Source organism: Drosophila busckii, chromosome 3L (genome assembly GCF_011750605.1).
Source record: "Drosophila busckii strain San Diego stock center, stock number 13000-0081.31 chromosome 3L, ASM1175060v1, whole genome shotgun sequence".
Classification (NCBI taxonomy): Eukaryota; Metazoa; Arthropoda; class Insecta; order Diptera; family Drosophilidae; genus Drosophila; species Drosophila busckii.
Genome location: NC_046606.1, coordinates 4,467,271 through 4,482,435, shown reverse-complemented (window position 1 = coordinate 4,482,435; position 15,165 = coordinate 4,467,271). Strand labels below are relative to the sequence as shown.

The window sequence follows — 15,165 nt, the reverse complement described above, 5'->3', positions numbered from 1 at the left end:
CAGTCAGTTCATAAAAACCAACACTACTTGTGCGCCAAGTGCAGCAGTCAGTTAAGTGGGCACTTAAGACGCGCTTGTCGCTTGGCTCAGACCCTATGTCAAGGTAATGTAACTTCATCCCATACAAGCCCACACACTTGCACTTAACCCACAATTTATATTTTTGGGTAAGACAATTTTTTTTAGTTTTGGCGGTCGCGCGCGCGACAGTTACACGTACTTAAGATAAACATCTTTTTATATTTATGTAAACAAAAATTAATTTTGTGCTAGCTGTGAACTCGTTAATCCTAACTGCAGCTGCCTCATTAAAAGAAAAGGGCAACAGTTTGTTGCTCTGATTCATGTTGGCCAAAGCAAGTTTTGTTAAGCCGCCAAAGCGAATCGCAACAATTTGTCAAAATCAATTTGCCAATTGGCCCAAATTCGCTATATAAACATGTCTTAGGCCTCAAAACGTTATGAGTTCTTACTGGAGTTTGGTTGGCACAAATTCAAACTAAGACTAGATCGCCAATAAACAAATCAACAACAACATGCATCGCACAGTAAGTAAAAGCATAAATTTTATATCAAATTTATTCACTGCATAATTTATCTCCTGACAGCTGCTTTGTTCTCTGGTGCTGCTCGCCTGTCTGCTGCTACAAACGCTTGCCACTTGCCACATGTCGAGCTTGCAATCAACGCACAGTCTGCTGTTGAATGCCACATATTATGACGCACTTGCCACTTGGCGTTGCGGCACATACGAAGCGCCAGTAACGTTAAGTTTAAGTTGAAATTGTCGCTTGTGCATTGTTGTTAATTTATTTGTTGGTTTTTTGTTAAAATAAAATGTGTAAAATTTAATTTTATGTCTTTTTGTTTGAAGCAACAGTTTGATGTTGATATTGTTGCAAATATAAATTTTTAAATAAATTAAAATGTTGTTTAAGGCAATAATACTTTTTATTTAGACAATTTCATTAAACAAACAAGCGCTTATAAAAAAACTAATGATGCAGAGTATAAGCCAAAGGAGCTGTGTGCAGCACAGACTTGACCAGAGGAGCAGAGTGCGCCACTGGGAGCACTGGAGCGGCATGAACATAAGCAGGAGCGTGATGCAGAACAGGAGCGGAGTGCACAGCAACAACTGGAGCGGAGTGGATGGTGGTCTTCAGCACAGGAGCAACCACATGTTGCACGTAGGGCTTGCTGTGCACCTGGGTGATGCTCTGATGGGAGACAGCCGAAGGAGCGCTGTGCACAACGGTGCCCACTTTAGCCAGCACAGGCTCATGCAGCACAGAGTGGGTTTCAATCAAACCAGCGCTGGCGCTGGCAACCAGCAGAGCAACAATAGCAATCTGTGTATACAAAATGTAATTAAATTAAATTTGTTTTTAATATAAAATGTGCTGAACTTACAAATTTGAACATTTTGTAGTTTGGTAAGTTTATTGTAGCAGCTTCAGTTGCAGACTGTTGCTGCTGAGAGTTCAGTGTGCAGCTTTTATAGTTGGCTAAGGGCTGCAGCTGTAAGGTCGTTCACCTTGAAGCTGATAAGACAGCAGCTGTGCGTTATCGTTGCCAGCATCAAGCGCTGCAGCAGCAGCAATCGGAAATAATTACACACAACATAAAGTTAACTCGTTGTGGAAGCTTTGGCTTGGTAGTGAAGGTCGCAGATTTATTCGGCTAGCGCGTTCTATATAAAGCGCGCTGGGCTGCAGGCAAAGTCATCAGTCAGCTACAGTACGCACTAGACTCAACTACAAAGCCCAAAATGTTCAAATTCGTAAGTTGACGCATTTATAGTTATTTAATTTAATTTAATTACATTTTGTATACACAGATTGCTATTGTTGCTCTGCTGGTTGCCAGCGCCAGCGCTGGCATGAGCCTGTGCTGGCTAAGGTTGGAACCGTTGTGCACAGCGCTCCTTCGGCTGTCTCCCATCAGAGCATCACCCAGGTGCACAGCAAGCCCTACGTGCAACATGTGGTTGCTCCTGTGCTAAAGACCACCATACACTCTGCTCCAGTTGTTGCTGTTCACTCCGCTCCTGTTCTGCATCACGCTCCTGCTTATGTTCATGCTGCTCCAGTGCTGCACTCTGCTCCTCTGGTCAAGTCTGTGCTGCACACAGCTCCTTTGGCTTATACTCTGCATCATTAGATTGGCAGCGCGCACTTTGTTTGTGATATAACTCCTTTTGATTTTTTATTTCTTTTTAAATAAACCTTTTGATTTGAATAACAAGTAATCAAAGCAGTTTGATTGTCAGTCTTAAACTTCACTCTTATATTCAAAAAGCGGCAACATGGCATAGTTATAGGCTTAGTTGCTTAACCTGCGTATAGCAGCAGCTGTAAAATATTTTTGTTGCCAGTTTTGAGGCTAACAAAAGCTAAAACAAATTGATTGATTAATAACAAACTCATAACCATGCAAAAACTTGTTTGCAAAGTTAATAAACTTTTAAATGCCGCAATTGGCTAAACATAAAGCGTGGCTTTAATTACCATGCATCAATAAATAAAAAGTGGTAATTACTTGTAAGTAAGGGTACTTTAATTGCATACTAACATAGTCTATATGTTTTTTTTTTTTTAGTTTTTTTTCACTTAGTTTGTTCTACTATAAACAGGGCACTTGGTAAATTTAACGGCAGGCTTTAACTTTTGTTGTGTAACAATTAGCTGTGAGTTTCATGTTAAGCAGAAGAATCAGTTGTGTGTGTGTGTGTGTGTAGTGGGTGGGTGGGTGGTTGGTTGGGTAATTAGTTGAGCTGCTGTGTGGCTTTAACCAACGATAACAGGACCATAGGGATACGCGCTCTTGACCAGCACTGGAGATGGATGCACTTGGGTGATGGCAGCGTGGGAGACAGCGGCAGGCAAAACGCTAACAACATGTGGAGCTGGAGCCCAATGGGGAGCAGCGACTACAGCAGGACCCCAAGGAGCGGGACCCCATGGACCCCAGAGACCTGGAGCAGGTGCGGGTGCGGGCACTGGAGCGGGCGCAGGCGCAGGAGCAGCCAAAGCCAGGCCGAGGACAGCGAGCAGAACACACTGGAGAGTGTGCAGGATTAGTTGAGTGCTTAGCATTGTCAGTTGGATTGCACACTTACCAGCTTGAACATTTTGTAGCGTTGAGGGTTTGTTGCGATTTGAACTAGAATTGCATTGAACGCTGGCCTATTTATACGGAAATCCAATGCAGCTGCAATTGACTGCAAATGGTCAGCTGCAGTGCATCAGCTATAGAGAGACAGAGGCTGCGTGTGTATGGGTGTGTGTCAACGCCTCTGCGCTGCTGCGACCTGGCAACAAACAGAACTTGTCACTTGAGCTCAACATTGTGTGCTAAGTAGACTTGGCGCTTGGTTGGCTATCGGCGCAGCCCTTCCGGGGGCAGGTTCTCAATTTACACACACACACGAACGAACGAACGAACGCACGCCCGCTTGGCTTGACTGCGCTGCAGCGATTTAGCCAGCGATTAAAACTAGCTCGTGCAACGCGGCGTATGCGCATTATTGTTGCATGTGGCTTTGGCGTTTGACGTTTGACTGCTCTTTGCACTTTGTGGCTTGCATAAATTAAGACAAGCAAACAAGTTGATGATTAATGTGGCCAAGTTAAGAAATTATTGCAAGCAATTTTAAATCTTGTGCAATATTAAAGCGGCCGAGCATCAGCTATTTATTTATTTATAACTATTTGCTTGTTGGTTCAATGCACTAACTGCTTTGGGCTATAGCCAAATCAAGGCTAAGACGCACACGCAAAGGCAAACGCTAATAGAAATATAAAAAATGTGTTTAATTTCAATTTAATTTGATTTTAATGAGACAAGGAAGTGGCTCAAGCTTTGTATTTAGCGCAAATTTGCGTAGACTGTAATTGCTTTGATTAGCTTAGACTTATGGCCAGCACAGCTTTTGGGCCAAGCGCGCGTACAGTGCAGACTCTATAAGCTGCGCTTTTATATATATTTGCTATCAGTTGGGGTTAGTTTCATAAGTTTCTTGTCGCTATACTTTTTGCATTCATTGTCAGCTGCAAGTTGCTTAACTCGCATGCAAAGTCTTTGAATCTATTTGCAGCATTTGCAACTCATTTGCATAACACAACGAAATAAGCAAGAAAAAAATAAAAATTGTCACCATAGCAGCGTGTCAGCGACTCATAAATGCGGCAGTGGGAAACTGTGGCACACACACACACTCAACACACACGTGTGTGTGTGTTGCTGACTGGTGTCAAGTGATATGCAGCGGTAATGCGGCTGATTATATGTTAATTATGTCACCTTAAAGCCCTACGCTTTACACGCCACGCACACTTGCATGCATGTGCTTGTGGCTGCAACATAATGCGGCATATAGGGCAAGAGCGACAGCTGGCGTTGGTCGTAATTGTGGAAATTATGGGGGACAGTCAGTTATTGTATAAAAGCAAAAGCCTGCAAAAACAATTTAAAGCGTCAGAGAGGGGAGAGGGGAGGGTGCGCGGCGTGTGCTTGTTATGCCTGACTTAAGCTGAAAAAAATACACAATTGGTTATCTCAATTACGCGGCGTATATGTAACAACAAAATGTACGCGGCGTATGCGCAATATAATCAATGCAAGCTTAATACAACAATATCTCAATATATAACGTAGCCAACAGCAGTTTATATATTTTTTTTATATACTTAAATATTTTTTGCATTTTTATCAATGAGCAGATTTTATTATATTTGTATTATCATATCATATAGCATATTAATAAATATTAAAAAAAAATTGCTTTATATTTTTGCATAAATATACAAAATAAGCAGCATTAAATATGTTTTCTTATTTGTGGCTCAACTTATGCTGCTCTTGGCGCACTTGTCGTATGCTTAATACGCTTAAAACTAAAGCAAACGCTGGTTCTTGTTTTATAGTAAAAATTAATTGATTTAATTTATTTTTTTATACATTTTTGTACACATTTTATTCGGAGTTTACACACACATACTCGTAAACAGAAATACACACTAAGTCAGGCAGGCGGCAGAGTAGTCAGAAGTAGGCAGTAGAAGAAGCAGCGCAATAGTCGACAGTTGCCACATCATGTTGCAAAACGTTGCTCAATGCAGATAATGATGAGGATCGTAATGATGGTAGGGATCGTAGTGATGATAGTGAGGATAGGCTTTGATAATAGGCGCTGGATGATAGGCCTTGATGATGGGCGGATGCACCACCGTCTTGACCACTGTGGGCAGCACCACCGGCTTGATGATGTGATGTGGCACACTGTGGACTATGGTGGAGCTCTGATGCGACACAGCGGCGGGCACATGCACAATCTTGGCCACGTGCAGCGGCTCCGCATAGTGATGCAGCGGATACTCCGGATAGTGATGATGGTGGCCATGCAGATAACCAGGACGTGCTGCAGCCAAGGCGCAGAGCGAGAGCAGCGTAAGCAACTGTGGGCAAAAGTGTTTAAGGCCTGGATATGCGTTTGCAATTTGTTTGCTTACCAGCTTCAGCATTTTGTTTAATCCTTAGTGTGTTTGTTTGTGCTTGCAACGTGCAACGTGCAACTGATGCCAAGCTAACACCTAAGCTGCGCTTTTATACACCAGCGTCTTGCATCAGTTGCCAGCTGTTGCAGTTGCCGCAGCAGCAGCTGCAGATGCTCTCATTGTTTGTCGCGATTCGCAAATTTCAGTTGCAACGTTTTGTTTTTATTGTTTGCCATATCCGCGCTGGCGGCGGCGGCGGCTGCAGCAGCGTCGCGACTTTAACATTGTGCCACTTGCATCCGCTGTTGCCAATGTTGCTCCGACTGCTATAATTGCTTAGCTTACACTACACTACAAGTTAGTAGCCTGCGCTTAACCTTGTTGCCAAACTAGTTCAACGCTTGTTGCCCAGTGCGCTGTCATTGAAGCCAAACTAAACATTTGTTTTAATGAACTTAAAGTTCAGCTCCTTGGATATTTGTCAACTAATTCAAGCGCTTGCCAAGTCAAGTGGCCAATATAATAATAATGCCAAGACTATTTGTTGCTTATTGCAATAGATAATTGCAGCTGAATACCGTTACTAATGGCAAGCATTTGTTGTTGCTGCTGCTTGCAACACATGCCGCATGCTAAGCATAATTTATGCCACTGCTGCAACGACCTTGACCAGACCAGACTGTAGCGTTTGTTTTTATTTTTTTTGGCAATCACAACGGAAATTCACACTTGCCAATTTAATTGTAAAGTTTTTGTTGCAGCGCTCTTTAGTTTGTGTGTGTGTGTGATAATTAGTTGTAATTCATGTTAGTTTTATGACAATTAAGTTGCCAGCGAAATAAACAACAACATAAAGTTAAAGTTTGGCAATAGAGTCGAGGCATGTGAACAGACTTAGAAGTGACTAGAAATTGGCGCAATATAAAAATAATTATAACAAGTGCGCATGGATGTAACATAAAATGAATTTAAAGGGGGGCAGCAATTTATAGTTTTTTGCATTTAAATTAAATATAACAAATGCTAGAATTTGTTGAGCTTGAAGTTCTTAGAGCTTCTTTTGCTAAATAATAAAACTCTGAAATATTTTCTTTCTGCAACTTTTACTTCCATTTGCCTTTCCCAATTGCAATATATACATGACATATGTCTTATGATATTTAATGCCTTATAGTAGCTGCGAAAAGTTCATGAACAGCAGCAATTGAGCTCAGCTCATTAGAATGTCGACTGACAGGCAAAAAACAGGCGACAGTCAACACAATCAAGACAAGAACTGAACGAACGAACGAGCAGCAGCAACAGCAACAAGTGCAAAATGTCAACATGCCTAAGTCGAGGCTGTCTGCCTGCTTGTTGGATAAACCAGCTACAGATACACAGCGCATGTAATTCGTATATATTTGCACAAAGAAATTGCTGCAAGGCTTTGGCTTGACCTGGTCGAAAAGAAAAAGTAAACTGCGAGCCGCTTATCGGCACCAGGAAGTGCTGCAAGCGAATTGCCCAGCCCAGCCCAATGAAATGTGTTGCAAGTTGGCAACAACTTGTTGCAAGGCAGTGTGTTAGTATTTCAATGTTATGCTGCACATCAGTTTGACCTTAGATGCAACAGCTGCATAACTAGCCATAGCCATATTAAGTATACGCCAGCGTATGCGCTGTAATTCCTGCTGCCAAATTGCTGCGATTGCTTGGCGCGTTCGACACCCAAAAAAAAAAAACGCGAGCTGCAGCTGCGTTGCACAAATTCCGTAAATAAAATAAAATAAAATCAAATCATTTCTTATTTTTTGCGCAACTGTAAAACTCTTGCTCGACTGACTGACTGTCAAGCTGACACCTGAGCCAGGACAGCCAAACGAATTTGTTGCTACAGCCACAGCAAACTGCGATTGCTACTGCTGCCAACTTATGCAAGTTGCTTTGGCCATTTGCATGTTACATTTGAATTGCTTTGTATGCAATTTATAACAACAAGCAAATTTAGCTTAGGCTAAGAAAATTCTTGTTTATTTATTTAAGCTGCCGAGATTATAATTTCGGTTGCTCTTTGATGTCGGTGGCAGTTTAGATGAATTAATTGCTACTAAATCGTTTTATTAGCAATCAGCTTCAATAAATTCTAAATATAAATGTCATATTTAATTATTGCTTCAAATTGTTTTAGATTGGCAGCATTGTTAGCAATTATTGTAGTGTGTGCATTAAGCGTAGTTTAATAAAAGAGTTGAACAGCACTTTGGCTAAAAAACTAAGAATAATTGGCCTGCTTCATTTATACTTGAATTAAAGCATTTTTGAATTGCAGTTAATTTTTAACCAATCTGAATTTAAATTATGCGGAGAATCATTCTTAAAGTATTATTTTGAAATTGAATTAATTCTTTTGCTCTAATATCTAGAGATATATCAATTACTAATCAGATGAATTAATTCAAGTTAGCTTCTTGAATTCTCTAAGCCCTAATTTCTCACCATTAATTATCTATCTATCTCTATCTCTCTCAATTCTCCATCTGGCATTCCTGTTGCTAACTTAGCTAAAAGATATTCTATCTCTATTTATTTTTATATATCGCTTTAATTGCTTGCTAGCTTAACCCAAAACTTTTATTTTCACAGCAGCTCAATTAGAATTCAATTTCATACCTGACGCGCATTTTTTACGGTTATAGCAACAATTTAATTTTTGTTTGCTTCCGCACGCTTTTGTTTGCCTTGCAACTTGCCACGAACTGAGGCTAACACAAATTATGCCGTAATGCGCAACAACCTTCAAGCCAATTAACCGTAATACAATTGCAGACAAAAACACAATTTTGATTTTGATTTTGATTTGAATCAAGCTACTGTTTGTCTCAGCCATGACTAGACTTGAGCCGAGTCGGGGCAGTTTAAATGCTTTTAATTAAAAGCATAAGCGAAAATTACAAATCAGTTGGTGCTAAGCAGCAGCAGCCACAGCTGCTAACCTGTTTGTTTGGCTAGGCTAGAGCTAGAGCTCTAAGGGGCTATTGTTATGCAAGCGCTGGAATTGTCTAGAGTGTAAGAAAGAGAGAGAATTGTCATATGAGTGTGTGGGCTGCTGAGCTGGCCATAAAGGCGGCGTACATTACCCCCGCCGCCATTAAAGCCCGGATATTATTGAGGCATTTGTCGTGTCTCTGTCTCTGTCTCTGTCGATAATCAACGTTATAGAAATCTATTAAAAGGCATTTGGCTGTACGCCTTAAGGAATGCTGACAATGGTAAACAAAAATATATTTTGGGGTTGAAGGGAGTTTGGCTCGACTTCATAATCATTAATCATGCTAAATAATTTTTAGCTGACAAATGGCCATAACGGCAGACAGACAACAATTTGTTGTTGTCATTTTGCTTTGCTTATTACAAAAGCGGAACTCGTTAAACTCTGCAGTTTGCTTATGCGTGCGATAGAGACAGCAATAGGGAGTTCTACTGTAGCAGCTTTAGCATAACAGGAAATTTACACATGCTCTGTTTGCTTTTGCTTTGACAATTGTTATTAACGATTGCCACAGCCCACAACAGTCTCGAGCATTAATTCTTTTGCTCTTAAGACTTGCGACGTGCGCTGCAAGCAGAAACTGTTTAGCCAATAAGCCGGGGTCTAAGCTTAAGATTCCTTAACTCTGCACATGGTTGAGAGTGCAAAAACCAGTTTGTAAGCCTATTCAGATCTCAGCTAATATATAATATATGTAAGGCACTTGATAGCATCGGAATTGTGTAACTTTGCAGGGCTTTTGAATTGCCCCAAGCAAGTTACCTTATAAGATATATACAGAATATATTTGGCTTGAGGCGAAAAGCGATTTGAAAGAGTTCAACAATTTATATAAAGGCAGCAACAGCAACTACAAAAGTTACAACTATAAAGAATTAAAACTAAATTGAATTATACTCGTTAAATTTTAACACATTTTCTGAAATATATTTCTAGAATTCTAGAAACTAAAGAAGCTCGACTGGCTCCATGCTCCAAACATGCTGCAGATAAGCACTAAAGCTCTGCTCATCGAAACAATATTAACACCGACTTGGACCTACGCAATCCAAGTGTGGAGGTACAGCCTCCAAGCACACTGCGTGTAGTTTACAGTCGACGTTGCTGCGCGGCGTGCATCAGGCCTGCCCTTGGTAAGGTTAAAACAAACCAGCCATTTGAAAACGATTTCGCTTATATGATCTGGTAGATTCACATCAACATACACAGCAGCCGGATACGCGGACAGCTTCATTGGCCCATCCCAACTCGTTGGCTAGCAATCTGGTCAACCCGATTTTAGCTTAGCTTAGCTTCTGTTTAATATTATGAACTATGCATGTGTTAATATATTTTGAATGAACTAAAGTTTGTTCTTTAGCTTAAACATTTAAGCAATTGTCATGCAAATTGTTAGCTGCATTGGCCAAAGTGTTATAAGTTGTAGCCAAAATATTACTCAAGTTGTTAATTAAAGAACTTTTGTTAATATGAACTTCAACTATGTAAATTTTAGTCACATATTTTAATTAAACTCAACAGTTATATATACTGCAGCCAACATTAAATTATTTGCCATAAAGCTGGCCTAATAAATTTAGATTATATCGAAGCTGCCATCCTTTAAGCTAATCAACGTTCAACTCTGACGGCCTTAACCTAAGCAAACTTAATGCCTCTAACTTTTAACACATCATAAGCGCTATAATTATAACAGCTTTAGCTGTAAATAGCCATAAGAAAAACCAGCCAAGAGTGCGGCACGCACTGAACTTGAACCACATTTTGTGTTTTCAACTTGGCAGTGACAATTGCGTGCGGCTTGTTGTTGTTGTTGCTTTTTGAGTTTCGGTTTCGGTGGTGCGTGCCGGGCCAGACATGCGAGTTGCCACCGCTGAAATTCACGGTCAGCAAATGACGGAACATGAAACTTCACACACAGCTCAGCTGATGTTGCAAGCAGCCAGCCAACAGCAACTGGCCGACTGACCAACTGGCCAAGTCAGCTGGCGGCTAACAATTGGGGCTCTGACTAAGACAGACGACAAACAATGGCGTGGCATTTTATTTTGACTGGTTTTAAAGCAGCAGTGGGCAGTGGGCAAAGGCGAAAGCCGCAGTATTGTTGTTGCTGTTGCAGCTGACAATAGCAACAGCAGCAGCCACACTCTAGTTGCAACAGTTTCATGTCTGTCTAAGCCAACTGCCTGGGTTGGGTCGTTGGCTCTCTATGGCGCGTTTGCCGTTGGCTGCTCTTAACGATGCAAAAAGCTAAAAAATTATTATTATTGTAGTGTCTGCACTTTTTGGCGCATTTAGATTTAACACACACATACACATGTGTGTTGTGTGTGTGTGTGTTGGCCACTTTTGTGTATAAAAGCTGGCGCGGATTAGCAGCCAGCAACAGACAACAGCGCAGCGTCCAACACAGACCTACTTCACTTTATTAACTAAAAGTCAATACCAGTCACAAAGGATTAACAATATGTACAAGTTGGTAAGTCCTTGCAGTCGCCTATATAACTAACTTATAACTTACCCCCAACTGCTTCTTCTTCTTGCTCTTTAACAGGTGGTGTTGTTCGCTTTGCTCGCTGTAGCTGCCGCTCGTCCTGGTTATCTGGAGGCGCCGCTGCTGCACAGCTATGCTGCTCCTGCTATCATCCATGAGCCTGCGCTGGCCAAGGTGGGCCACATTATCAAGTCCATACCCACAGCCGTCTCCCATCAGAGCATCAGCCAGGTGCACAGCTCGGCGCACATTGTGCAACCGATTGTGGCACCAGTGCTGAAGACTTATGCCGCGCCCATCATCAAGACCTATGCGGCTCCTGCGCTGCACACCACTTATCTGTCGCCTTCTTGGGCTGCTCATGGCTGGGAGCATGCCTGGTAGACACTCACACTCTATTCTTATATCCATTGCTGTATAATTGTTTTCACTATTCACTTCACGCTCGACTGATGTAAATAAAGTTCATTTTGCATCCTGTAAGTTAAAGAATTTTTAATTAATCAATCAATAGTTAGCGCTGCAGTTTAGTTGCTCAATATTTTCAGTTTAACACTCAAGACTTTAAGCCAACTCATAACTTTTAGCTGTAGCCTTTAAAACTACTTAAAATGTCAAGCCAATACACAAGTGAACAACTTGGCTTAAAGCATGTCTAATAAACAAACAAAAGCAGCTTCAATGCTGATTTATTTGCATTTTGCACAAACTCATTGAACTGCACATAAATTTAAAGATTAAGAGGTATTGAAAATGTTTTTGTTTAAAACCAATTGCTGCAATTATTCATGTTAATCAATTATATTCATAGCTAACTTAGATGCCTGCAAATATTTCATTGCTTTTCTTCTTTCAGCGCATTCAATTGTCAATGTTATTCCCATGACAAAAATGCTATAAGGAATTTAAGAATTAACAAATTTAACAATTTTAAATTAAATGTTATATTATATAATTATTTATTTATATAAACTGTAGGCTTAAAGTTTAAACTTAAGCTTCAGGGGAGGCTTAGCTACTGGGGCTTTCGGCTAGGAATGTTGAGGATGTTTTGCTTTGCTTTCTTAATGAGTCATTATTATTATAATATTTTCTCATTGTGATGGGTCCATGTAAGGGCTCGGTTATGGAGGTTGGTGAGTTCGTAGGTGTTGCGAGGGCTGGCATATAAATATATATTACTTTACTATACTATATTAAATATTATATAAATATATTTACTTTAGTGTAGTGGATTTCCTTTGCTTAAGCTTAAAAAGAACTCAACTGTTTACTTATCTCTCTCTCACTCTCTCTCTCTCTCTCTCTCTATCTCTTGCTAAGCAAATAAAAACATAATTCATTTTTTTACACAATCATTTTTACTCGCATTTAATTATATACAAAACGAAACAATAAAGTTTAAGTAAGGGCCATCCAGCTGCTCATCCTCGATCATTTACCAGCCCGCATTGTAGACAACTGGAGCAGCGGCATAGCTATGATGCAGCACTGGAGCAGCAGCAGCATAAGTGGTATACACTGGAGCAGCTGCAGCATAGCTCACCACAGGCGTTGATTTGACGACAGGCGCTACAATATCCTGAGCATAGTGGGCGTGGCTATGCACCACCGATTGGCTTTGATGGGAAACAGAGCTGGGCACGCTGCTTACAACGGCGCCCACTTTGGCTAGCACTGGCTCCTGGACAATTGTTGTAGCTGGAGCGGAGTAGACCAGCGGCGATTCATACAGATGACCGGGACGAGCAGCAGCTATGGCAAGAAGAGCAGACAACACCACCTGAAGAACAAGAGTTTATTTATATATATAAATTAAAGATTGACTGCCTGGACTTACCAATTTGAACATGTTGAAGGGATTTTTATGTTGCTTTTGTGGTCTGTGTTGCTGCGAACTGAAGTTTGGGAACTGATGATGAACTGAGCGCAGCGCTGCGTTTATATAGCCCAAAGCAAAACAACATAAAACATTTAATTGAAGCGCGCGAGCAATTGTAAGCCGAAACCGCTGACCCTGAAAGAGAACTCAACGCACCACACAATAAAGGGAAAAGCTAAAGCAACTGCAAGTAATGCAGTTTGGGCTGCTGCTCTAATAGCCAAATAGCTACGCTTTGGTCTGGCTGCTGGTCAATAAACTGGTCTGTGATTACTTTTTGACAACTCAGTTTTGAGCTGCCCACCGACGCTAATTGCTTATTGATCGCAATGCCCCAGAAGGCCACACAGCTTCAATTGCTGGCCCGCCTTCTATATAAACAGGCCAGCACGCAGTTGGGACCACAAACACAAACAGTTCTCGCTACAGTCAATACAGACCAAATTAACTCTCAATATGTTCAAATTGGTGGTATTGTCTGCTCTGCTCGCCGTAGCTGCTGCCTCGTCCCGGACATCTCTATGAATCGCCGCTGGTCTATGCTGCTGCTCCAGCTGCAACAATTGTGCAGGAGCCGGTGCTGGCCAAAGTGGGCGCCGTCGTGAGAAGTGTGCCCACCATCTGTTTCCCATCAGAGCCAATCGGTGGTGCATAGCCACGCCCACTACGCGGAGGATATTGTTGCGCCTGTGGTCAAGTCTACGCCTGTGGTGAGCTATGCTGCTCCAGCGCCAGTTGTGCATGCCACATACGCAGCCGCTGCTCCAGTTGTACACAGTACTTATGCTGCCGCTGCGCCCGTGTTGCATGCCACATATACTGCCGCTGCTCCTTACGCCCAGGTGGCTGCCTCTTCTCCGCTGACCTACACCGCCACCGGCGTGTGGTAATTTGTCCTGCTGACGTGGCTTACGTTGGACGGTGCTTATGTGATACGAATACGAAATAAATAAAAACGTTTTTGCAACTATAAATTACATTATTGTTTACACTTTTTGGTGCTCGCGTTGTTGTTGTTGACAAGTGTTTACTTGTTGCTAACTGAGTTCAGAGTTCAGTGGCCGCTTAGCTTAGACACTGCGCGAAACAAAAGCAAAAGCTAAGCTTTTATTAAAAGTTTAATTATTTAAAATAATTATAATTGGTTTAATGATTTTATATTGTTTGCTGCATCAGTATTTGGCTAAAATTTACATTTGTTGTCTAACTATTCAAAATGCTAATGAAACTAAAAGAATTGAAAGAACTAAGTTCAATTTGCATGTAAGAATGCAATTTGAATTGGCTAAAACTGATAATATGGCAAAGGTAAGTATGGCAGATATATAAGATAAGTATTTTTTCATTGACAGACAGCAGAAAACAGCGCTGCTCACTGGTTTGGAACCAATAAAGTTAATCAATAACTAAGCGTCTTTACATTCAAATCAAATGATTGCAATTGCTCCAACTGTGATAAGCTATCTTAACTCAGTAATAAAAATCGCTGCAGGAGTTTTTGGCTTCATTAACTCATAAGATTGTAAATAAATAAATGCATTAATGTTTGATTAATAAAAAATATTCTCTACAGCAAGTTATGGCAATAAAATGAATGCAGCGTAGCTACTTTTTTTATTTAATTTCAAGCTTTGAGAAGCTATAACTCAGCTGAACAAAGTCCGATGCAGATTTTTCATACAACGTTTTCTTGGTGTGGAAAATGCAATTAAAACGAGTATAAGTTTGTGTATTTTAAAAAAATATGTGTACAAGTTATGCACAAATTAGTTAAAAAACTAGTACATTTGTTGGATATTTCTAACTTTCAAAAGCTGTAACTCAACGTTAGAGCGTTCGATTTCAACGTTTTATGCATTGTTAGACTCGTGCGATGCATGAGAACAAAACCGCATACAAATTTATTAATATTGAATTTTTTCATATTTTGGCAAAAAATGTGATGTTACCCCTTGCTTAAAATTTCAAAAATGCAAAAAATTTGATAGTTTTAAAAAGACAAATGTAATAATGCAAATTTGTTTTTAGCTTTAATACGAACATAAAGCAGTATAATGATTAAGAATCACTTGATTTTTAAGCAACTTAATGCATAAAAACCAAAGCAGCCAACTTGCTTTTGTTTAATTTCTAGCTTTAAGTAGCTGTAACTTAGCGAAATAAGATACAGATTTAAGAGTTTTATGCATGTTTAGTTATACAAGAGTCTAAATAAGCAATTTGTGTTTCATTTGATCGCTAGACAATTTAATATAATAGC

At 40.5% G+C, this 15,165-nt stretch overlaps 8 protein-coding genes across 8 annotated transcripts in view; 4 read left to right on the top strand and 4 right to left on the bottom strand.

The window, feature by feature from the left end:
* LOC108599786 (A-kinase anchor protein 14) overlaps positions 1-15,165 on the top strand; it is a 189,026-nt gene that overhangs the window by 3,557 nt on the left and 170,304 nt on the right. The gene's annotated exons all lie outside the window — the stretch shown is intronic.
* On the bottom strand, positions 943-1,505 carry LOC108599705 (larval cuticle protein F1). Its single transcript, XM_017986702.2, has 2 exons — positions 1,414-1,505; positions 943-1,352 (listed from the first exon to the last, which is right to left on the bottom strand). Exons 1-2 carry the CDS (start codon positions 1,423-1,425, stop codon positions 996-998), a joined length of 369 nt encoding a protein of 122 aa, XP_017842191.2. The 5' UTR covers positions 1,426-1,505; the 3' UTR covers positions 943-995.
* Positions 1,772-2,640, top strand: LOC108599704 (larval cuticle protein F1). The gene is given in 3 exon segments (XM_017986701.2): positions 1,772-1,783; positions 1,841-1,877; positions 1,880-2,640. Coding segments are annotated over 3 exon segments (333 nt in total). The 3' UTR covers positions 2,164-2,640.
* On the bottom strand, positions 2,587-3,222 carry LOC108599714 (neuropeptide-like 3). Its single transcript, XM_017986710.2, has 2 exons — positions 3,122-3,222; positions 2,587-3,062 (listed from the first exon to the last, which is right to left on the bottom strand). Exons 1-2 carry the CDS (start codon positions 3,131-3,133, stop codon positions 2,790-2,792), a joined length of 285 nt encoding a protein of 94 aa, XP_017842199.2. The 5' UTR covers positions 3,134-3,222; the 3' UTR covers positions 2,587-2,789.
* LOC108599706 (uncharacterized protein DDB_G0272718) lies at positions 4,972-5,820 on the bottom strand. Its single transcript, XM_017986703.2, has 2 exons — positions 5,514-5,820; positions 4,972-5,459 (listed from the first exon to the last, which is right to left on the bottom strand). The coding sequence occupies exons 1-2, from the start codon at positions 5,523-5,525 to the stop codon at positions 5,115-5,117; spliced, it is 357 nt and encodes a 118-aa protein (XP_017842192.2). The 5' UTR covers positions 5,526-5,820; the 3' UTR covers positions 4,972-5,114.
* LOC108599709 (neuropeptide-like 3) lies at positions 10,803-11,492 on the top strand. The gene is made up of 2 exons (XM_017986706.1): positions 10,803-11,008; positions 11,084-11,492. Exons 1-2 carry the CDS (start codon positions 10,997-10,999, stop codon positions 11,405-11,407), a joined length of 336 nt encoding a protein of 111 aa, XP_017842195.1. The 5' UTR covers positions 10,803-10,996; the 3' UTR covers positions 11,408-11,492.
* Positions 12,439-12,875, bottom strand: LOC108599708 (larval/pupal cuticle protein H1C). The gene is made up of 2 exons (XM_017986705.1): positions 12,864-12,875; positions 12,439-12,806 (listed from the first exon to the last, which is right to left on the bottom strand). The coding sequence occupies exons 1-2, from the start codon at positions 12,873-12,875 to the stop codon at positions 12,462-12,464; spliced, it is 357 nt and encodes a 118-aa protein (XP_017842194.1). The 3' UTR covers positions 12,439-12,461.
* LOC108599701 (pupal cuticle protein C1B) lies at positions 13,359-13,867 on the top strand. Its single transcript, XM_017986697.2, is given in 3 exon segments — positions 13,359-13,409; positions 13,411-13,524; positions 13,526-13,867. Coding segments are annotated over 3 exon segments (432 nt in total). The 5' UTR covers positions 13,359-13,361; the 3' UTR covers positions 13,796-13,867.